Source organism: Neolamprologus multifasciatus, chromosome 15, assembly GCF_963576455.1.
Source record: "Neolamprologus multifasciatus chromosome 15, fNeoMul1.2, whole genome shotgun sequence".
NCBI lineage: Eukaryota > Metazoa > Chordata > Actinopteri > Cichliformes > Cichlidae > Neolamprologus > Neolamprologus multifasciatus.
Genome location: NC_140453.1, coordinates 40,072,687 through 40,097,682, shown reverse-complemented (window position 1 = coordinate 40,097,682; position 24,996 = coordinate 40,072,687). Strand labels below are relative to the sequence as shown.

General features: G+C 40.6%; 1 protein-coding gene and 1 long non-coding RNA gene across 2 annotated transcripts in view; one reads left to right on the top strand and one right to left on the bottom strand.

Annotated features, from left to right (window-relative positions):
• The window catches only part of LOC146502758 (uncharacterized), a 453,186-nt gene that overhangs the window by 33,188 nt on the left and 395,002 nt on the right, over window positions 1–24,996 (bottom strand). The gene's annotated exons all lie outside the window — the stretch shown is intronic.
• The window catches only part of ptchd4 (patched domain containing 4), a 64,865-nt gene that overhangs the window by 20,012 nt on the left and 19,857 nt on the right, over window positions 1–24,996 (top strand). The window contains exon 2 of the mRNA XM_085132979.1: window positions 11,660–12,155. Coding sequence (XP_084989105.1) covers window positions 11,660–12,155 — 496 coding nt within the window. The remainder of the gene's footprint in view (window positions 1–11,659; window positions 12,156–24,996) is intronic.

Below are 24,996 nucleotides of genomic sequence, written 5' to 3'. Positions count from 1 at the left end.
TTCCAATCCCCATGAAGTTAAAATTTGGCAGTCTATGGGGGTTGACTGTCTTTTTCAGTTAGACTCAAGTGGACACTTTAGGAACTGCACTAGCTTCAGTTTTTAGCCCTGGAGGCTGATTTTTGGACGTTCAATCCCTCTACCCCATGCTTTTCCCTTTGCTGGCCTTCATCTTTTTCCTATTATAGTTCCTACAGCCACAAGAATCTGCTGTTGCACAAAAGTAAATAGAAAAAAAAAAGATCTTTTGAGGCTGTTTTCTGAATGACAGCTACTGCTTTATGTAAATGATCAATGTAATGCTAAAAGAAAATAAATGATAGTACTGAAGAGCTACTAAATTAGAATGAGTAATTTCACTGTCATTTTCCACTTCAGAGTGAGGTAGTTTATTACATTCTTTATTACATACTTTTTTTTCAGTGCCATTTCCTACCTTGCCATTGTGCTGTGCCACTTAATATAAACATGTGAACGTGTTAACGTGTGGTACAGCTTCAGTAAAACAGTAATTTAATGTTTTTGTACATTCCTATAGCTGCAGGTTTATACCTTATATGGACAAAAGTACTGGGGCACCTACACATTACACCTCAAGGAGATCCTCAGCCATTAAAGTTCCATGCTGTAAAGCTCCTGGCACACAGTTTTCGTGCTGATGTTAATGACAGAAGAGGTTTGGAACTAATAATAACTGAACTGAGCTCTGGCAACTTTTATACACTACCACTCTCAGCACTTTGCCACCCTACTGTTTGGTGTGTTGGAGTGTTGTGCTGTGATGGAGATACCACACTTCCTGGGGAGCTGAACAAGTTCTACACACGGTTTGATGCACTGAACAACACGCAAGTGAAGAAAGCCATGCCCCCCACCACCGACCAGACCATCTCTCTGCCTGCAGCTGACGTGAGGAGAACTTTCACCAAGGTCAACCCACGGAAAGCTGCTGGACCAGACAACATCCCAGGTTGTGTGCTGCGAGACTGCGCTGATCAGCTGGCTGATGTCTTCACAGACATCTTCAAGTCTTCACTGAGCCAGATGATCGTCCCAGCGTGCTTCAAGTCCACCACCATCATCCTGGTGCCAAAGAAACCTCAAAAACTGTTTGACAAACTCAGCAAGTTGGGACTGAGCACCTCTGTTTGAAACTGGATACTAGATTTCCTGTCAGAGAGGCCTCGGTCCGTCCGAATCTGCGACAACATCACCAGCACCATCAGGAGCTCCTCAGGGCTGTGTTCTCAGCCCACTTTTGTTCACCCTCCTGACACATGACTGCACCGCACTACACAGCTCTAACCACATCATCAAGTTCGCTGAAAACACAACCATGGTTGGACTCATCAGCAGCAACGACAAGTCACCGTACAGAGATGAGATTCAACAGCTGGCGTCCAGGTGCTGCGAGAACAACGTGTCACTGAAGGTGGAGAAAAACCAAGAAGATGATCGTTGACTTGGTCCACCCACACACCACCACTCAGCATCCGCGGTTCCATGGTAGAGACCATTAACAGCATTAAGTTCCTGAAAGTTCACATCTCAGACGACCTCACCTGGACCACCAACACCTCCACCATCATCAAAAAGGCCCAGCAGCGCCTCCACTTCCTGAGACGCCTGAAGCAGGCCAACCTCTCTCCTCCCATTCTCACCACATTCTACAGGGGCACCATAGAGAGCGTTCTGACCAGCTGCATCTCCGTGTGGTTCGGCAACTGCAATGTTGGCGATCTCAGCAAACTACAACGAATTGTTAAAGTAGTTGCCAAGATCATTGGAAATCTCTCCCTTTGCTAATGGACATCTACCACAACCGCTGATATAATAATAAGGCCTTTGGCACCATGCTTGACCCCTCACATGGACTCTTTTCTCTCCTTCCATCCAGCAGACGCTATCGCAGCAGTGGGCCCAATCCTCCAGACTGCGGAATAGCTTTTTCCCACAAGCCATCAGACTCCTGAACTCACTACCAGACCTCCCTCTCACCCCCACCACACACACCCACTGTTAACCAACTCTTTTGCACTTTACATACCACTGCCTCTGTAAGACATGCTGCTCTGTGGACAATTTTTTTTACTCCATTTTATAAGCTGCTACACTGGTCACTTTAAACCACTCTAAACTGTAAATTGTAAATTCTAATTGTAACTTCTCTTGATCCCCTAAGACTTAAGTGTATATTTATTTTCCTCTCTTTTTATATCTATTTATTAGCTTTTTTTTTTTTTGCACTGATGTAACCGGAGACTTGTCGTCTCATCTCTCTGTATGCTGCAATGGATATAGCAGAGATGACATTAAAGTTTAGTTTGACTTTGGCTATGACTTTGGTGGAATTACTGTGGCTCCTAAACATTTCTACTTTGCCTTAACACCACTTACAACCACTGAGTGTGGAATATCTTGGAGGGAAGAAATTTTACGAACTGAGATGGGTTGCAAAGCAGTTTGCAGAACAACAACTACACAACAACTTTGAGCAAGTTAAAACAGCTCAAATAGATAGTGTGCTCTATATGGTCAACTGGATCTGCAGAATGTTGGCTTACTCTACTATGTGGGCTGGGCACTGAGATAAAATAATCTGCCGGGATTGTGGTTGAACTTGACTTCATGCCCTCCTGAACTGTGCTGAATTTTTTTCACTTTGTGCCAACTCTAGAAAGTACTGCTGGTACAAATGAAGGAGAATCAGAGGCTGTTAAGATCATTGAAGGTACCTCCATAAAAAAAGTGTATGCTGCCAGAGTAATGGATTACACACAGTATTTGAAAGATTTCAGCTTTCTTCAGTATCATAAAATACTTTCTTTAGAGAGTTTCTTCAACTATTTGACTTTTGATAGGAACAACAAAACAATTCCAAATTCAGTGTCAATTATCAAATTTTCTCATCTTAAAAATTCACCATACCATCGTCCAGCCTTGTCTTCAGTCTTTTCTTTAGGTGAAAAGAATATGTAAATTACATACAAGTTTACAAGTTTTCTTGAAAATAATATAATGATGTAATATATTTTCATTCTTACTCACATCACTCTCTCAAACTAAAATATCGAACTACAATATTTCTGTCTTGAAGGTTTATGTGACCTCCAGCTCTCCCTGCACTGTGTCAGTCACTCTGTACTCTCCGTGTTCCTGAATCCTCCCCCTTGCTGTTTGCCAGTGTGACGAGCTGTCTGGGCTAATTCATTTTTCTGACTTCTAATGCCTTATCCTACTCTTTGATGTTACAACCAGGGTTATTTCTGTACATACTTGTATACAGAAATAACCTATGAAAAAAACTTTTTGCCAAGTTTTATTCCCAGGAGAAAAAGCTTAAAATAGATGTTTCTATTTTAATCTGTCTGCTATATTTTAATTCTCTAAATAAAAACACACAAAATATTATGAAAAAATGTAGAAATGTAGCCACTGAAACAACAGGAGAAATGTTCATGATACTTAAATCGTCTATAATAATGCCAGTAGAATTACACTCTCAGTACTTATTCTGATATTAAAAAAAAAAGATTTTCCCATGTAGTTTAACATACACTGCTTTATTAGAAACTTGTATATAACATTCTACTTATTTAAAATGTTAAAATTCTATTTTGTTGACAGGACAGATTAAGATGTTGGGAAGGTTAGAAGGAACTAGGGATGGGAATTGAGAACGGGCTTTTGGAGAGAGCTGAATCCTGGTAGTTCAGTTTGAATTGTTAATCTGCTTCAGAACAGCCGCACTAGATGCCATCTTCCACATTTGCTGTGCTTGTGGGCATCATTCTTCTTTTTTAGCCTAAACTAGAACACCTGTCAGCATATTGTAGCCTTGGCATATATGCTTCCTACGTGCCTGTAGTAAAGAAAAAAAAAGTTTGACAAGTATTGTAAGTATTAGTTCCAGTGACATCCCTTGAAATACATACTTTTCTATTTAACCCCTAACCTTAGGGTAGAGCTCTAAGGTCAGTAGAGCTCCCATTTCAACCACAGTTATTATAATTTTTATTTTCTAATTAGCTTTTAATTTGTCTTGACATTCTGTTTTTACGTCACTTTAGTTTCCACAGTAGATTTTTTTTTATTTCAGATTATTATTTTTTATCATTTGAAAATGTTTAGTTTTAATTTAGTTAAAGTTTTTTTCAGTGTAAGTTTTATTCATTTATTTTTTAGTAATTTTATTTAGCAATATTTATGAAAATTAGTGCATGTGTTACAATAAAAACACACCTTTTTGGAAAAAGTGGACTCACAGTCTTATAAGCATTCAGACTCAAAAAAGTCTATCAGTGACTCACTAATAGAGAAGTTGTAATGTTTATTTATTTTTACATAGCTAACAGATACCAAAACTAGGGATACTTCCTCTACATTTGTATTTTATTTTGGTTAGCTTTAGAAGTGGACAAAATTTTTTCAGTTAGTTTCAAAGATTTTGTAGAAGTATAGTTTTTATTTTAATTTGACTTAACCTCTAGTTCGAGTTTTGTTTTAGAAACTATACTAACCTAAGTTTGAGCAACATTTAAGTAATAAAAAATATCATAAATGTTAACCTTTCAGCTTAGACATTTACCATTTAACTATTAGCATTTTTGTGATAGCCACATTACATTGGGTGACATTAACGTAGGAGTTAGCACATTACAGGCTGGGGATATAATATTAAGCTCAGTATTGTATAGTGATGCAATCTGAAAAGTCTTGTACATAATTATAAGCAGTCTGCTTTCCCTGATAGCCTTTTACCATATCTGCAAATATTCCTGTTTTGCTGTTTTCTACCAGAAAACTCTTGTAATTTATATGACTGTTAAATTTTATTATGAATAACTGTAGCATCCCTGAGTTTTAAGTGTTCATTTGCAGGATCATTTAGAAAACCCCATTGGTGGTTGTGGGGGTTGAGCTGAATGGGGTTAAAAGTATTTCAGCAGTCAACTTCTGGACAGAAATGAAGACTTTTGCCATCTTAGCTGTTCTTAGCTAAAATGGCAAAAGTTTCTTTAACTCTTATTGCAAAGACACAGTAAAAAGCAAGAGTTAAAGAAACCCCAAACTAGCAAGGTGAGCTTTTCAACAGACAAAAGCAAACCATGACAAAAAATATACCGTAGGACCTCCAAAACACAGGTTTAGGATCCAGGAATATGGTTTGGTTTGTTTATGGAACTACACGTTGGGTTGATGCAGTCTGCAACAACTTGAATGGCGTGGAAGGTTGTGGTGTAGGGTTAAGAAGGTTTTCTGGTTACATCATAAGTTAGAATTCAGAGTTCCCACAGAAGTCTAAATCCAGTCGTATGTTTCACCTCAGAAGGTCACTATGAGTGAAAACATTTTTTTCTTTCTACTCCTCAGTAATTTTGACTTGGACATCTTTTTGCACGTCCAATCACTTTAATTTCAATAATGACTACTGTTAGGTTTATATTGTTGGATTGTGATGTATGTTTAGAAATATATACTCATATATGCTTATATGAGTATATAAGTATATATATGCTTATATGAGTATATATAATCGTTTGCATATTAATAGGATGTCTGATCCTTAGTAGTCTGCAAAGACTCTGTGTGCCTTCCAGAGGGTTCTGGCATGCACACACATCCTAAGGTCATGAGAGAGGTCGTACCTTCTCTTACTGATTTATGGTATAGGAGGACACCTACTCTGTATCTGTTTAAGTATAAGAGCCCTTTGTTTAGGTGGACCGCTAGACTCCTGGCACCAGCTCTGGGGAGTTGTTCACAGGGTCACATCTTGACACACACACAAACACACACACGCATACCTACACATACACACAGATGGTACTCTTTGTTCACGTGTATGCCTATGTAAGATGCCATATGTTAATGAACCTATGCATATTCATTAGGGATGCAACGATACCAATTTTTTCAAACCGATACGATACCGATACTTGGATCTGAGTACTTGCCGATACAGAGTAGAAAAAACGATACTTCTACCACACACACACACACACACACACACACACACACACACACACACACACACACACACAAATGCAATGAATTGGAAGACAGGTTTTATTTTATTCTCTGCCGATAATAAATAATATCTTAATAAAAATTACCACAAAAAAATTTCAAGTGAAAAATAAGCACTTCTGTTAAATTATTCTCCACATTGTTATTTAACAAAAATATTGGCACTATTGGCACTGTCTCGAGCTTTCGGAATAATAAATAAACACTTCTGTTTGGAATAAAATAAATACAAATTAGGTTTGAGAATAAAATAAACTTTTAAATTGTTGCAGAGTGTCCATATTGTAAACAAACAAACAAAATAACGAAAGTATTTGGCAATGAAGAACGAACTCCCCATCTGCCCGTGGATCATCAGTCCACTGTGCCGTTAAACCAAGGACTGACATTGCGCACACACTGCTTGTCTTTACCTCTTTAGAAAGTTTTGGCACCATTATCTCCCTGATGTGTGGGCGGCTGGGAATTTCATATCGCAGCTCGAGTATGCTGAGAAGAATCCTATGTTTTCCACGACTGGCATTGGCTGGTCATCCAGAGCGATAAAATGAGTCAGAGCCTCTGTTATTTTAACTGCCCGTGGATTTTCTCTTGACATTTTTCATCGCTTTTCCAAAACCTGAGTTAAAGTTGGCTGTTCCGGTCCACACTGCTGACATTTTGTTTAGCCTAGCTACAGCAGCCTCCAGTTTCTCTTTTTATATCTGGAGCTGCCAGTCTGACTCATCTAACCCTGTGCCTGTTTAGCGTGGGATGTCCCCCTAGTGGCCAATCTAAAAAACTACAACAAAAATGACAAGCCACCCTCTGATTAATGAAATAAGTTAGTATCGGTTCATACTTTTACGAGTATGAGTACACACACATTTTACAGTATCGGCCCTGATACCCGATACCAGTATCGGTATTGGTGCATCCCTAATATTCATGTAACCACAATAAAGAGCAGTGCTACGGGGGAGCTAACTAAGAGTGACTGGGGTTCGAGCGTCAGGAGCAGTCACAGTTCTCTCCCTCGTGCACGAGATCACACAAAGAGCTCTGCCTGGTTTCCAGTGCTTTTTGCCATTGTAGTAGAATTGTCTCTAATTATTCCAGCGAGGGGTTTGTGCTAGACAGACCTATCAACTACCTGTCTTAGGTGTAGGATTTGGTTTAGGTTACCATCTTAAAATCCACCCGGTCAGTGCCAAACCAGCTACAGTTAGGTTTGCCAACAAATATTCTGAATTTTATTCTACAATCAAATATTTAAAACCTTTGCTCGATCACAAAATTTGTGAGTGGGGTGTGGGGGTGATACCCTTGGCAGAACATAATGCAAAGCTGGATTTTCACAACAAACGTTGTTAGAGACTGTGCTGCTGGGGAGCTAACAGAGTACTAGCCACCTTTACTTTCAAAACCACATACTGTGTGTCAAAGTCAGAATAGGTGTGTGGTGTAGGACAAGGTGTAGCTCTCACTGCACCAGTCTTCAGACACACTGCTGCCAGTAAGAGGGAAAAGCGAGAGAGTGGTGAGTGATTACCATATCACCTAACACATAAGCTGTGAGAGACAAGCTATAAACTGATGTAAGCAGAATAACTGAAGGTAGATGGTTTTCAGTAATCTCATTTGTCTGAGTCTTTTAGAATACAAGTCTTTAGTTCTATTAACTCCTTTAGGCTGTATTTATCATTTATGTAAAACTATCCCAACGTAACAGGTGGCTAATAATAAACCTGGGCTAGCATAATGGTTGTAGCATATGTTTGAAAATTCAAACCTTCCTGATTCTTACTGTAGGTCTTCTTACCCATTTTTTAAACCTTTTGCTTATTTAATAATGTGTTGGTTTGAACCTAATTTGGACTTACTGAACATAATGAAAAATTAGGTCTTTTAAAGAAAACTCCAATACTAGTAGTGGTTGAACCAGGAAAGCTCTTTCTCCACCTCTTCCACCATCACCACCTCCATCTCACCTCAGATAGCAGTGAGGTGTCACCTCCCTCTTTCACACATCACTCAGCACATTTATCACACACAGTTCCTTTTTTGTCTCTCTGTGCTCACCTGGCCTCACTCTCATACGCAACTATATTTTGTCTTATAAGGACTGCCACAAAGAAGAATAGAGAACAAAGCTGACAATTCTGCAGGCACAGAAACTGTTGCCCCGATTATGTCTCATTACTCACTTTCTTTAAAGCTTCAAAGGCACGCATGTTTAAGACTGCACACACTCTGAGCGTGTATTGGCTCAGTGCAGATATTTATACATAAGTGTGCTGTGACTGTTGAGATTCATTTGAAATGCTTTAGTGAAACCAGGAAGTGAGTGTGATAGATTAATTTGAGCTTTGCGAAATTACACAAGTGAAATTGGAGCAAAAGCTTTTTGAGCTCCCTCAGCAATGGAATGTGATTACATTACATAAACATGTTCGTACACTGTCACGAAATGACAAATCTGAAGCACCGAGTTGGGATTGTTTTCGAAGAATGATAAAGCTCAAAAATAACATGCAGATCTCGCTCTTATAAATGGATCGATTTGAAGCAGACAGTAATAAAAGTCTCAGACTCTGACAGAAAACCTGACTCTTGAGTTATGGATGAGCTCAATCATGTCACTTCAAGGTGCAGTGTCCACCACCAGTTTATTCTGCTGTTCATATAATCCCAGAGTGGAATAACTCCTTTCTCCTCACACTGAAGTAAATTGTTTACTGAAAATGAAGCAAACAATTGCAGGGATTTATTTATCTAGAAGCCTCAGATTTATATCAAGCTCCCTGCTGTGAAACAGTACATTGCGACTATTTGATTGTGCTGGATTATTGTGTTTGTGACAAGATAAAGCACATCTACAATAAGCTGCAAATTAAAACTGAAACTGTTCTGGTTGCGGCAACCAGGCAGGAGTTTCACAGTTTCACTGGTGCGTGTCTTGATTTAGTGATTAAATAGACCAATACAATATTTGCGCTGCAGCTTTAAATAATTGTATAATTACTTTTGATGCATAAGCTTATAGCTATAATATAATGTGTGCATTATTAGTTTAATTACTTTACCATACAGTCACAATAAATACACATATTTGGACACATTACCTAAAAATCTAAACCAGGCAAGGGAAATAAATGATGAACAACAAAAACTATACTATTTTTTTATGTCTTTCATATATACTTTCAATGCAGGATCCTCATATAAAAAAGAAAGCCCACCCTCTTTTATGTATCAGGGTAAAATGAGAAATTATTTGGTTCTAAAACAATTTAAAGAGAACATCAGCTGAAGAATAACATGAAATATTTTACTATGTAATTATTGTATTGTTTTTCAAAAACTAAACCAAAATCCAGAAACAGGATGGGCAGTATAGTCTCAAAATTGTGAACATTTTATGGACTCTTCGAGTTTATAGCCTTTATAAGTGCAAGTAAATGAAGACTATTTTCGATCCATCTTTCCCAAACATCTACTGTCACTGAGGACAGATTTCCTCATTTGAATTTGAATTTCCATTGAAATAAGGTCCCATTGTAATGCAATATTAGTCGCACGTTTTAAATAAAAAATGTAGATTGATAACATGAGTGTGTGGTTTAAAAATAACTAAAGTAAATACTGTATCTCGTAACTCTGAGCCGACAATATTATGACAGAATAAAACTGAAAAAAAATTTCTATTTTCTGCTTTTCCACCATTTAACTGCATTATTATTGTCCATCCAGCATATATTCTTTGTGTCATCTAGAGTGTAAGTAGCATGTGTAACCAGTGAGGCTGCTAGTTTTTTGTCCTTCACAGGCTGGTTCTATGCAGCAGTATGTTTTTGCCTCAAGTGATGAAACATGTTCGCTAAGTTGTGCTGCCGTGCTCTGTTTAAAGAAAGGACCTTTCAGACCCTTCCAAATAGACTCTACTTGTTCAGTCTTTTTCTAACTGTTCTTTAATCTCCTAGGACCTGGCGTCCACATATGTGGATATCACATTTTGGGTTGTCTAGACCAAAATAGTCAATTTTGCTCTACAAGCCCATATGGAAAAGAAATAGTAAAAACTTTGCACAAGTCTTAGTAAAAGACTTGCATAAGATGTGGCCTACTTCATATAGTGAATCATATAAGGCTTATATGATTTACTCATGAAAGTGGCCACTTTCTCATTACTTTCATATATTGTTTTAGTAAGTATCCAAAACATACAAGTTTCATTTATATAATTTTTCAAGTGATCTTATATCTGTTTTCACTCTTGTATGCTTTTCATACAAGTTTCACACAAGACAGATACAAACTTTATAAGATTTATATATTTTTTTTCCATATGGGAAGGCTTGATATCCACTATCCACGAGGACGTTCTACTGCCACTGTTCTGTCGAAATTTAAAGTGAATGTCCTCTTATGTGGATCTCGTTTTTTCTCAGAAATAAAATCAGGTAAACAAAATAAAATCACGTAATTCTTTGTTTTTACATTCATCAGGTCCCAATCAGCCCAAATAGAATAGAATAAAAATGCATGCCATGAAAGAGTTTGGGTCTTAGGAGGTTAACAGTGAAGTTTAACATCTGAAAAGTAACTTTTGATTCATTTCCTTTATTTTATTTATTTTTGTGCTTTTTCTTTGATCATTGCACAATCTTACCTTGGGGTGAAAATGCCAGAACACCCTCTTCTGGGAAGATTAATAGCTGTGTTAAATTGTGAATAATTAAATAATTAAAATAATTAATCTTAATGTTTTATTAATGAATTTTGTTGTCATTGCCTTTTTCTCTCAGAATTTCTTTTAATTTCGTTTTTAGTTTGCTTGACATCATCACTGGTGTGATAACTTTGACCTACCTCAGGATGCCTTCAGCAACCATTTCTGAAAAGAAAAAAAGTTATAATGTACCAGTGGCATTATAACTTTTTTTTTATGTAGTCTGTGGCAGTAATGGCTAATATAACAGGAACAGGTTTAAGGTAATTGTGGAAACCCCATTACCCAGTGACACATCTTTTTATTTCTCATTTGAAACAGTTCAATTTTTCTCAACAAGTCACCTTTTACCTGGGTGAAGCCAGGAAATTGATGCATATTTTTTCTGTTTGCATCAGACCCTTATAGCATGTAGCATTATTTGGTCATCCCTTGCCTTTGCTGGGCTGCGCTGCTGTATCATTTGGCACCTTATACATCAGTAGTTCTGCCAATACTTTCAACTTAATAATGAATGGTTGTGTAACAACAACCAACAGGCTTCTATTATAATCTGACTTCCGTGTGATAGACTAATGCTTACTCACTTTTATTGTTCCAGCAGGCTTATTGAATTCCTCCTGTGCAATTCTTCTTGGACCATTGCATTATCTCCAAGCTCTTGTCACTGTGACGTCTTGTTTGTGCTGTACAATCTGATTAATTAAAAAATTAGTACAGAACAGCATCAGTCCTGTCCGCAGCTGTGAGGTGGGTTCATATTAAAATATAAAGCAAATAGAACAAAAATGAAATTTGGTATCACAGAACGTATAGTGAGAAACAGGACATTTGCTTTGAAGTTACTGGACTCCTGTGCCTTCCATGGTATAATACTTTAATTGCAGCTAATATCTAATACCTCTGAATTCTGTGCAGGATGGCCGTGTGGCCTTCATCGGGCACCAGCTGGGCGGTGTGTCCTTCTCACCCAACAGCCGTGACCAGCAAGTCAAGTTTGCTCGTGCTGTCCAAATCACATACTACCTCCGAAATCATGGACCCGTGGTGCAGGATGCTATTGCAGAGCGCTGGGAGAATGAGTTCTGTGCCCTGGCCAGTCGACTGTCCACAGCCGAGGTCCCCCATGCACCAGACCAGCTCCACATCCAGTCACTCACATCCTTCAGTCTGTGGCGGGACTTCCATCAGACGGGCCTGCTGGCCAAGGGTGAGGTGTTGGTCAGTCTGGTGCTGGTGCTCCTGGCCGCCACCATCTCCAGCTCTATGCGGGACTGCCTAAGGGGGAAACCTTTCCTGGGACTCCTGGGTGTGCTGACCATCTGCATTGCCAATGTGACGGCTGCAGGGATCTTCTTCATATCAGATGGGAAGTTCAACTCTACACTACTGGGGATACCATTCTTTGCAATGGGTGAGTGGCAATATGGGTCATAACAGAAAATGTGTGTTCATGTGTGTGTGTGTATACAGTTGGGTAAAAATGCTTATCTTAGGTTCACACTGATAGTGAGTTGATTGTGGTTTGCAAATTGTGATGGGCAACACTGCTGCAAAGTAATAAGCATAATATGTGTGTCTCCAAAAGTTGATTCTGTTCATCTGGACGTAGCATTTTCTGGGAGAAACGTTTCGTCACTCATCCAAGTGACTTCAGAGACTGAAGAAGTCACTTGGATGAGTGACGAAACGTTTCTCCCAGAAAATGCTACGTCCAGATGAACAGAATCAACTTTTGGAGATTTATTTTTCCTGGATGATTGAGAATGCATCAAGATGATATGTGTGTTTGGCTGATCTTTATCACCACAACCTTTCTCAAGGCAATCCTATCCTTACTGAACAGAATTTCAGGTTGAACTCCATCAAAATCCAAACCAGAATTTACCATGAAGTCACGTCCAATATAATTAAAATCTAAATTTGAATTCAAAGTTATGTTTAACTCATGGCACATTTCAGTCATTTGATAGTCTTGATTCACTGCAGGAAACTCCTTTTTGTGTTTTTTAAAACTTTTTTGTCTGAATCATGAATGCCCAAGTCATCAAAATTCACGAGTTTCTACTGCAGTGATGTTGTGGGTTTTATTTTTTAAGTGAATGAGTTATTGTTTGCAAATGTATACATACCACCGTGTACAGTAAAAAAAAAAAAAAGACATTTACTCTTTTCTCTGTAGAGATCACACTGAAGTCCCATCCAAACCAGAGGGCAAAGCAAGTTCACTGAAATACTGAAGGTGCATCCTTATCTGGTAGCACAAGACTAATTAACGCCTTAAAGCTTTTGTGTGATGAGACTCACTACCAATAAGTTATGCCCATGAGGTCCAAGTCATCCTTGGTGATGACTCTATCCTATGGGATTATGTCTTTATTTTAAATTTAACTTTAAATTGTGTTCCAGAGTCTTAGCAATGAGACAAAAAACATTCTAACAGAAAATCAAAAATGTATTTCCCTTTTTTTTTTAAACAAAAAAAAACCCTACAAAAATCAAACAGTTTGCTAACATACTAGCTTGCTGTTCCTGTTAGCTAAGGCCATATACATCTTTCAAATAACAAACTATAGTATAGGATGCCAATGCAGTAAAATGTTAATGCAATGTAAATCTAAGATGTAATATTTTCAAAAAGGCTAGAAACATTTACTCAGTATTTCATGGTATCGTAAGTTACATGTTGTAGTGGAGAGTTTTCCCCTCCAGCAGGCTTGTTTTTGTTTTGTATTTTTTGTTTTTTAGAAAATTACAGAATATGTCTCGATTGCATAAAGTGTCATAAGATTTTTTCCCCCTTTTCAATCCTTTCAATTTTATTAGAAAAATGGAAAGCAGTACAATACAATATCAGTATTTTAATCCTTGACATTGACAACTAAAAATGCAGGTACTGAACATTGGAAATTAACATAAATATTACTTCAAAAAGTGACCTGAATCACATTGTTTCTTAATAACCAGTTATCAGTATAAACCTTAAGCTACAGTCCCACACACCAACACAAATCCCTATCCTTATGAAGACACACATATGATCTTTGTTTTCAAACTTACCTATGAACATAAAGTCGACAACACCAAGCAAAGATGAAAACCAGCACAAAGAGACTTCAAAGCGATTGCTACTTTGCTACTTTAGAAATATGAACAGGTAGAATTGGAGGCTGCGGCCTGACTTCTAATCAGTCTGTTACCTGTTGAAATTCACTCTGGCTGCTGGCTGTTAGATGTACACTTAGCTTTATCATCACTCATTTTTGGCTAGCTTTGCGTTGGTGTGAAGATAACTAAAGAAACCTTGTAACATGATTAATGATAGAAATGTAATTGTAATGTTATTAATGAATTTAGTTCAGTAATGGGTTGCTGTGTTATTGAAAAATGTAGTGTGATTACAATAACTCAACAGTGTTTGCCAGTAGAAAAGCTGCTGAATCAGCAACATAGGTATTTAGGTATTCTTGATGCCAAATTGGTTATCCAGTTTTGGATGATGTGGCAAAGAACAAAGATTCTTATTGGTTTGTAAAGGTAGGAGTAGGGCTGGGCAATATGGCCTAAAATCCATATCACGGTATAATTTGAAGCATGTATCAGGGTCATCAGCATCCTTATGTATGAATTCTGACCTCGAACTGATTTTATGTAGTACACGGCGCGCAGAAATATGTCAAAAAATGTTTTAGTACAACTTTGGTAAGCTATGAAGGATGGATTGCCGTAGTCAGAAACCTTGCAGAGTAATCTGGGTCCAAAACTCCGTCTGCTTCAGGTCCCGAAGTCAAACGAACACTGCGGCATCACTGAGAGTTAAAAACTGTCTAAATTATTTCATCTTTTATTATTATCAAAATATTTAAATTATTATTAAAATTATTAAAATTATCAGCGTTGCTGCTTTACCAGGTGTAACAATTAAGTTTAACATCCAGGCATCCATGAAAACAGAATTTATTAAATTCAACTTTGTTAGAAGTTAGCAGGAAGTTAGCTCGCTAGTTTCCACCTAAACATGATATGCCATGTTCTGACTGAGAGATTTCTGAAAAAATTAAACCATACAGCTCTGCTATCCCTTCAAACATAAATGAAGACAGAAAACTAAACAGCAGTGACTTTTGTAGGGTTACTGAAGTTGGACTAGCTGGTATGTAATGATGTCCTACGTGATCGGTAGCAAAACAGCTATGTTAGCATAACATAAGCACATTGAAGCTGAAGGATGAACGCTAACTTTTTTCCACTCGATAAAAGTTAACGTGAGGGTTTCTGGTGGTTAGGGACAAATGCACTTGCATGGCAGGATGCTATAAATGGACCAAACTTCAGTTAGGAGAACTGAGATAATCCATCCACAATATGAGGTTAGTGGTTAATATGCTGCAACAACATGGGAATAAAGCAGCTGCGAGAGAATTAAAGAAGCATTAAAGAATCAATGGTACGGAAGTGGAGGAAGTGCAGTTTTTGGCTTTCCCCATATTCCAAAAGTGCTTTGTCTCTTTGCTATTACTGTCGCCCAGCATAATTTGCAGATGATGTTGTTTGCAGCCGCTGCAATGCTTTGGACCAAAACAGGCGCAGCCTGATGACATGCACTATTGCGGTAGAACAGTATAGTCAAAATCTCTACCGTTGGCCAAATTTATATAGTTTCTACCGTGTACCGTTTATACCGCCCACCCCTAGGTGGGAGGTGGTCTAGATTCTAGGTTAAAATGAAGGCTGGCAAAATAAGAACTGACTGAGAACTTATTTAAGGTAGTTTTCAGGATTACAAGCTTAATAACATGCATCACATTCAAACATACATTAAATTTTCCTCCATCATATCCTCTCTTTCCTTATCTGTCTCCCTTTCGTTCTTTAAATATACCTTGTCTATTTACTCTACAGTATATCTTTCTTCTCTATGTATTACTAAGGTCACCAGATCCCCAGAGCTTTGGTAGAGCTTGGCTGCATGCCAGCTGACATAACTTAAGTTTAAGTAAGACTCAGGAACAAGAGACTGGCTCAGCTCCCTCCTTATGACCTAGAGGCAGAGGAGAAGGAGAGGAGAGGAGATGAAGGGCTAGAGGTGTGAAAAAAGCTAAAAAAAAAAAAAAATCAAAGAGGAAAAAAAGAATGTGATTTATTGGAAAGAAAAAGCTCCCTTTTTTCTTTCCAATAAATCACATTCTTTTTTTGTCTCTTTCCTTTTCCTCTTTTCCTCTGCAGAAAGGTAGGACAGAGACTGAATATTAGGAGGGAGGAGAGAGGGGAAGAGGAAAAGGGAAGATGAAGAGGCAGGACAGAAGAAGGAGATGGAGAGGACTTGATGAAGTCTGTAATTTCATGTGACAGGGCCTCAGAGGTAGCAGATGTCCACCCTCCTTTTGGGAGGTTCTGACTGAGGCACACCCCTATCACTATATCAGTGCCACATCAGGACAGACACTGAGAACTGTAATAGAAACTGATACCAAATGTGTCATGCCAGTGTAGCACCCCCTGTGGACATATTTCAGTTAATTCAATTTTATTTATACAGCGTCAAATCAAAACAAGAGTATCTTATATTGTAAGGTACACCCTACAATAATACATACAGAGAAAAACCCAACAATCAAGTGAGCCCTGTGAGTAAGCACTCTGGCGACAGTGGGAAGGAAAAACTCTGTTTTCACAGGAAGAAACCTCCAGCAGAACCAGGCTCATGGAGGGACAGCCATCTACATACTGCTCCCGGGGCGCCCAATGGCTGCCCACTGCTTAACAGAGTGAATGGGTTAAATGCAGAGAGGAACTTCCCCACGGAGGATCAATAAAGTATACAAAAAAAAGACAAATCAAAAGACAAAAAGATATCAAAAGAAGAAAACCTTTTTCCTGGATCATCATTAATTTTTAACTTATCCATCCACTCATTTTTATTGAATTTTTGGTTATGTGATGTGCCCAAACAGAAAAGCTTTCAAAATGCATGTGGGAAACTTCATATGAAAGATAAGCATTTATAGTTTCTGAAAAAACTTCAGCATTTGGTTAAAACACAACAATATTTGGGAAAAAAATAGGGCTTACCTGTCAGGCGTTGTGGAGTGGAGGCGAGGAAGAAGGAACCCAAACGCAGGACTCGCAGGTAGGTGAAGCTGGGTGATTTATTGATGATGGAGTGAACACACAGAACAGAGGAAGGACATGGCTGGCTGGACGACTGACTGAATGAACGAAGGACGGACTGACTGACCGAACACTGGCGGAAACAACAACATAACCTAAACATCAATGACACGACAAAGAACGAATAGAAACAGAAGACTTAAATACACAGACTGATGAGGATGATAATGAGAGACCGGTGAGCACACAGCTGAACATAATCTGGCTAACGGCACGAGATGAGCTAACACAGGAACAAACAGGAAGTGACGAAATAAACTGAACGTGAACAAAACGGAAAGCACTGGGTCACCGACCCAGGAACCCTGACAGTACCCCCCCCTTCAAAGGACGGCACCCGACGGCCAAAAGAGAAAAAGACCAGAACAGGGCGGGCGGAGGGGGCCCAGGACGGAGGGACGGAGTCCACAGAGAGACAAACAGTACAGGCGGGCGGCCGCGTGGCCGGCGGCCGAGACGAGACAGTTCAGGTGGGCGGCCGCGAGGAAGACGGCGGCGGCCGCTGAGCTGGTCCGGTGGGCGGCCGAGAGGAAGGCGGCGACGGCCGCGAGGAAGGCGGCGACGGCCGCTGAGCAGGTCCGGTCCAGGCGAAGCTGAAGCTGAAGCAGAGGCCGGACCGGGCGAAGCAGAAGCTGAAGCAGAGGCCGAGTCCGGACCGGGCGAAGCAGAAGCTGAAGCAGAGGCCGAGTCCGGACCGGGCGAAGCAGAAGCAGAGGCTGAGTCTGACCCGGGCGAAGCAGACGCTGACGCCGAGTCTGAGGCTAGCCCGGGCGAAGCAGACGCTGACGCTGGACCAGGTGACGGCACGGGAGCCGGGGGTGACGGAGCCACAGCTTTAGGGCCAGCGGGCGCGGAGGCCCCTGGCTGGCAAGCAGGAGGGCTCACAGCTGGCTCTGGGTGCTGTGGCTGCAGGTCCGGGAACTGAACTGACTGGACGGGAGGCGACTGGACTGACTGGAGTGGAGGCTGAACAGCAGGTGAGTGAACTGACTGGAGTGGGGAAGCTGAACAGCAGGTGAGTGAACTGACTGGAGTGAAAGCTGAACAGCAGGTGAGTGAACTGACTGGAGTGGGGAAGCTGAACAGCAGGTGAGTGAACTGACTGGAGTGGGGAAGCTAAGGGATGAACAGAGGTTGGCGATGCTAATGGCTGAGCTAATGACAGAGTTACCGAGGGGGATAAGATTGCGGCCTGGGCTAATAAGGCTGGTGCCTGAGCAGGGGACACCTCAGCCAGCCTAACCAGGGACAGTGCGAGGGCGTGAAAGGTTGGATCAGGAGGTGGATGAAGAGGTGAAGTAGTAGGTGGGCCGGTTAGCTCTTCCAAGCCACCAGGGAGGTCAGGCTGGGTTGAGGCTGCCCTCAGCCTGGGCGCTGGGACAGGCACGGGAGGTGGCTGGACACCAGTCACCCCCACCCGGGAAACAAGAGTGGATGTGGAGGTAGACTGCGTCGCAGCTGCCTTCCTCCTGGGAGCTGGCACCGGTGTGGGTGTAGGCCGGGCCCTAGACATCTGAGGAGGTGAAATGGCTGAAGAGGAAGGCCAGATCTGGGCTGCCGTGCTGGTGGGAAATGGCTGAGTGACGGGTGTGGAAATGGTGACCGGGTGTGTGATACTGGCAGGTTTATCAGGGTTCGGTCTGTTTTTTCGGCCACCACGATTTACAGTCTTTGTGGGAGCAGCGCAGAAAAAATCTTCCCAGTCTACATCCTCCAGGAGGGAAACACCCCATGGATCGGTGGTGGATCTGTTATGTGTTTTATGAGAACAATCAGATGACGGATGTGGAAAACAGTTAGTGGAACTCACCACCGGGAGCTGTTGAAAATAGTCCATATTGTGGCGGCGTGTGCGCCGCTTTCTCCGGGAAGAGGAAGCGGCCGGGGTAAACAGCTGAGCCTCTGGCGCGGTAGCCTCCATTGAGCCGAGGTGGGAGGCGTAGCCGCGGTGCCTTGGCGAAGGTGGAGGTCCGGTGTTGTGCCAAAGTAGGTATCCCCGACAGAATTTGTTTCCCCTGTGCTGGGAGCACCAAGAAGTACTGATGTTTTCATTTTGTGAAAAAGTGAAAAATTAGTATCGTTACATTACCATTCAGTTTGAGGGTTACAACAGAAAATTATATATTTATTGCTCACGGGTATCAGATGGGATTATTTTTAACAAACCATTAACGTTTTGGCTGATAACTATTTTTATTCTCCTATAACTTTACTATATAAAGAGCTAAATCCTCCAAAGTTTCAGGAGTAATGCGTCATAATAAGAAGTGTTTGTGAACGAAAAATCAGCAATGTGGGATACTGTTTGTCCGTGATTTACACAGGGGGAACAAATTGTGGCAGGATCAGCCTGATATTATTTGTATCCCACTATAACTTCGTTGTATAAAGAGCTAACATCTCAAAAATGTCAGGAGTAGTTAGTCATTATAAGAAGTGTTTGTAAACTAAAAATCAACAACGTGGGATACTATTTGTCCGTGATTTGGACAGTCCAGCGTGTGCTCCCGACGCAGGGGAAACAAATTCTGTCGGGGATACCTAATTTGGCACAACACCGGCGAACGAGGCGGCGGGTGTGTGAACGAGGAGCGGAGCGGCGAGAGAGGCAGCGGCCGAAATGCGGCATGAAACGTCCGCTCTCCGCGGCAAATGCTCCGGGGCAGGTGAGGCAGCAGGTGGGGGAACGCGGCGTCTCCGAGGCCCGCCCAGAGCCAGGCGAGTCCCCTCGAAGACGTGCTCTCTCTCCGCGAAGAGCCGCTGTTTTCCCCTGACCATCTCTGCCCAACGGGAAAGCGCTGCCACCTTCCGCTCGTAGAGGTCCGAGTCCGCTGGGTCCCAATCGTGTCTTCGTGGCACGGGTCGTGTCATTCGGTCAGGCGTTGTGGAGTGGAGGCGAGGAAGAAGGAACCCAAACGCAGGACTCGCAGGTAGGTGAAGCTGGGTGATTTATTGATGATGGAGTGAACACACAGAACAGAGGAAGGACATGGCTGGCTGGACGACTGACTGAATGAATGAACGAAGGACTGACTGGCTGGCTGGCTGGCTGACCGAACACTGGCGGAAACAACAACATAACCTAAACATCAATGACACGACAAAGAACGAATAGAAACAGAAGACTTAAATACACAGACTGATGAGGATGATAATGAGAGACCGGTGAGCACACAGCTGAACATAATCTGGCTAACGGCACGAGACGAGCTAACACAGGAACAAACAGGAAGTGACGAAATAAACTGAACGTGAACAAAACGGAAAGCACTGGGTCACCGACCCAGGAACCCTGACATTACCATTGTGCTGTTGAGTTTCTAAGCTACTACTGGGAGGTACCAGTCTGAGGTGTTTAACTGTGCCCCCTAGGCACATTAGGGGCTTAATATGAGGGCCCAACTGAAATCAAAATGAGATATCCCCTTTTGCAGTCAAAAACCTTTGAAGAACCAGAAAGCATATATGATTTACATACAGGATTTACACATGTGGTTACACATGCATCTACAGAGAAACAGTGTGTGGTCCATGTGGTAATAGAGCTCCCAGAAAACTCTCTAATTGTCTGCGAATGACCAAAACGTCTATCTCTCTCTTTGTGCTGGTAGAGTGGCCAGATGAAAGCCATTCCTGCGTAAAAGCCAAAAATCTCTTCATCTGTCTGATGTGATGGAAATTGATCTCTGACCTACTATAAAGGCAGAATGCTATGCATGACTAGGCACCAATCTTCATTGTGAAACGTAGCAGTTACACATAGTAATGCAATTTGGAAACTTATCAGGGCTAGAAAACGCTAAGGTTTGAGAGAATGATGGTTAAGGCCAACTAAAAACTACATAAAGGAATTTAAGGTGACATAATTTGTAGTACAAGACGCGTGTAACAAGGGCAGCACTTTCTTTGGAAATGTAGTACTGTAACACTGGTAAAATAACATGGTATAAAATTAGCACAAAGGCCCAATGATTATAACGCAAGACTATGAAGACAACAGCGGAATTTCACATAAATGTAGCAGAGAACAAAGTAAATGATTTTTGAAATAGTGTCAAAAAAGTCCCATCCTATCCAAATAATACAAAAGAGACGTTGCTCCTCTCTAAAGTTGTATTGGCTTGTTAAGTGTAAAGCTGTGTCATGGTTTCTCTTTATCTGCTTCATCAAAGCCTCCCTTCACACTGTAGTAAAATTAATCCATTATTCTCTCTCAAATGTCTAACTAATGTCATCTGTGGCCTTTGAATCATGTAGTGGAAGCAGATTTGCACAGGGCAGGTACCTTCAGATGTCTTTGGACCTTTGTTTAATATGGAGCACCCTCTCCTCTTGTCTGTCTCCCTTGTGCCTATCTGCCATGTCATATGCGAGCTGGCCAATTACTGCTGAGTTGAGCTTGTCACTTTCTTCTCTCTCTGGATATGTGATGGCTGTTAGAAGTGTAAAAACAGGCAGGAGGAGAGAAAAGAAAGCAGAACAGCACTCATGAAACATACATGCTGGGACGTTGCAGAGGAAGTGCTGGCACTTTTTTCCTTTCTCTTGCTGATAGGTTTATATAAATTCAGGATATCGACCATCCAGACCTGCATTTTATTTAGTTAATACAACAGGCAGCTATTGTTTGTTCCTCTGTTGCATGATGAAGCTCCACAATGCCAGTCTGTATTCATCAGAAGAATGTTGGAAGAATGTGTTCCTTTTAGGTCAACCGAGAAATCTCAAAACCAGCGAGACCAGTCACAATACCAAACTCTAATACTAAAATCCAGATAGCAATGAGGTCTTACTCTGTATACTATGGAGACCAACTGTGAGGTTGGAGTCGGTACTAACTTCAGCTGTGAGATCTTTGTTTTTCCTCTCATGGACACAGTGTTTATGTGGGATCTACTTGTTTAACAGTTCCTGCGTAAGTTCAGTCAGCGTAAGAGGCATCATAGAATGGAATAGAAAGTAGTGGGAGTGAAAGGAGACCTTACATTTAGAATGTTAAACAAGCAAGTGGTTCTTTTGTAGGCACAACAACATAAGCCATGGCTGTCCAAGAAGGTAAGAGGAATATTACAACCGTGTAGTTTTTTTTTTTTAAATATTTATGCTTTTAATTGTCTGTAGGGTGAGCGGTGCTACCTCTGCTACTGCTCAAACAACATAACTGGTTAATGGTGTTAGCATTTAAAATAACATAATGATACAGTTCCAGTTTAGGAATCATAAGGTGTTACTCAGTAATTATAGACTTTTAAACCTCTTCTGGCATTAACATAAGCACAAAAGCTGTGCTGGTAGCGTCCAGATTTCATGAAGCTCGTGTAGATTCAGATTTTACACTCCAAACAGCTGAGATGACTCTTTAAAATTCAGCAATTAAAGATTGTTGCCTGAATTAAATGGAAAGTATTGATTGGTGAGCTTCAGTGCTAATGGGCTGGTGTTATTACCTTCACCAGAGCAAGGTTGGCTGCTTGCCGGCTGTTTTCACCGTTGCTGTCTTGACTGAAGTTTTTGACTTAGAAACTGAGGGATAATTCATGTGCTCAGAAGCTATAGACTGATACTATAAAGTCTACCATGCTTTATCTACTTTTTTCCTCTAATTTGTACAAAATTTACAAATTTAACATCATGTTCTTTTCATTCTGACTTTAAAGTAGCAACTGATATCATAATCCCAACAAGTGTTTACTAAGGTCATAGAGCAAAGAAGCTGAAGGGTCATGTTTTCCCTCGACTTTTATACAATCAGAGTGGTCTTCCCCTACTGGGCACAGAAATACAGATCTAAGGCAGTTCAGTAATGGCTTCACTACCTCGTATCTATGTCCAGTTTTGTTTATGGGTATAGTATTAGGATTACCTTGCTAATTACATTATTTTAACCTGATAAATAAGTTTTAAAAAGTGTCCACAAATCCATCAGATTATAATTTTAAAGTTTGCTGCTGAGGTTCTTATTTTGTGATCTTAAACTGACAATAAAGAAATTCTAGTTTCTGACCTATAAGGTCCCATGTAAGGAATATCAGCATATTCTGGCTTCACCTATGGGGAACTGTCATGTCATGTCTAGCCTGTGGTCTTTCTATCTGCCAATATGTCCATCTGCTTCCTCTCAGAATATGTATACAATAATGGATATAATGCGTTTACCTGAAAGTTATCTGGTTGCCAAACTGGTGAGCTGCTTTTGCAAGCTCGTCCAGAGCACTTGAGTGGGTGAAATACTGGTTATTAAAATTTTTTCATGAAAAGTTCTTAACCATGCTCTCAATCCTCATCAATCCAGGCAGTGATGGTCCTGTCAGCGCCGTTGCATGATTTACAAGGTGGTTGGAGCTTTCTCTTTCTGGACCTTGATGCTTTTATGGACTGATATTTTCTTATCCTGTGAGGGCAAGATGGATAGTGACACTTAACATTCGCAGCCAGTCACGCGCCATGGCCGTCTCTGCTGATGGTGAAAAGCCTTCTGGGAATTCCTGCCTGTTTCTATAAGTAGGGCTGGATGACTGATGATCGATATGTGGATGTTATTGCCATGAGTACCTCTGGGATGGTGGTAGCATGACAGCTTCAAGGTCGTTATTAAACCCTGCACAAAGGAGTCATAAACCACTTCTGCACATCAATTAATACTCCTCCATGATGATATGACTTAATGGAAAAATACACTGTTTCTGGGAGAGCGAGCCATTTGGAGTCTATATAATATACTTCTTTATATGTTTCTAGCATAATTGGATCTTGCTTTGGGGAGAAGAAATTTCTACTTGGAGTTGTGTGTATTCCTTGTATTTTCCTTGGATTTATCTTTAATACATATCTTTAGGTTTTCAACTGATTGCTTCCCGTTCTCATAACATCATCTCTCAGTATTCAGAACCACGAGCCTCTTGGTGTGCCTCTAATTGGCTGTGTGAAATTTTACACCTTACTGCATTTACAGTGTAAGAAGCCTCCATGTTTCCTGCAGCTAAAACTGACTGCAATGGTAGCAGTGAGTGTTAAGTTGAAGTAGACAGCAAAAAGAATAATACAGTTCGTGACTGCAGCGTTTCTCCCTCTCCATACAATACATCATATCTACTCGGCTTCTTTGAAAAAATGCTTTGTATACACAAAACAGGCCAACTGTGAAATAGGTTATGGACAAGACACACGAAAAAAGAAAAAAACAATATATCAAGCAGTTTTTCTTCTTAAATAAAATGACAAGTTCTGCAACATGTTGAATTTTGTAAATTCTGTCACTATGCAAAACAGTTTGAGATGTTTTCAGAGACATTTGTTGTAAGTAAGTTAACATTCGGTTGGAACAGATTTCCAGGGGTCTGAATGGTGAAAGGGAGCTGAATATGTGTAACAGCGTGTTTGTGCAGATTTAAAGAGAGATGTTATGGTGCAGCTGCTCCTTTTGACGTCAAATAGTATTGATCTTCACATCACTGTCAGGGTAATGTCATTTAGGAAATAGCAGACCTAGAAACACACAAACAGCACTTGTGTATTTAGCACTCATTACTCACCATTGCCATGAATACACCTGGTCAAGAAAATCAGGGAAGCAGGTGAGAGAGATACGAGATGGCACAGATACATAATCATGTCAGCTGTGACATGGAAGTGATATGTGCATGTGGAATATCCTTTTATAAACGTGCGTGCTCTTCAAACAGATTCAGAGTTGTGCATAAAAGATAGTTTCATCTATTGATTTACCAGCGTGCAGCAAAATGTGATGAGGAATGTGAACTCCTACCTGGATCGGTGACATGGTCTGGGGTTGGTGACCCATGATTTTGAGTTTTGGTTCTGGACTTATTTTATTTTAGTGTAGGATGATGATTTCTGGTTCCTTAATATGTTATTTTCTGAGGTTTGGGGTTGAGCTTCAGTCTTCTGTTTATGTCCGTTATCCCTGGTTTCTCAGAGTATTACCATCTTTCTGTACATAGAAAGCTATGTATAGTCCACCCGGTTGTGTTGCTGGTCTTGTTTGTGTGTCTGTCTGTTCTCTGCATTCTGTCTTCATGCCTGTTTCTTCCTGGTTCCAATGTCAAGCCCCTGTGTCTTAGTTT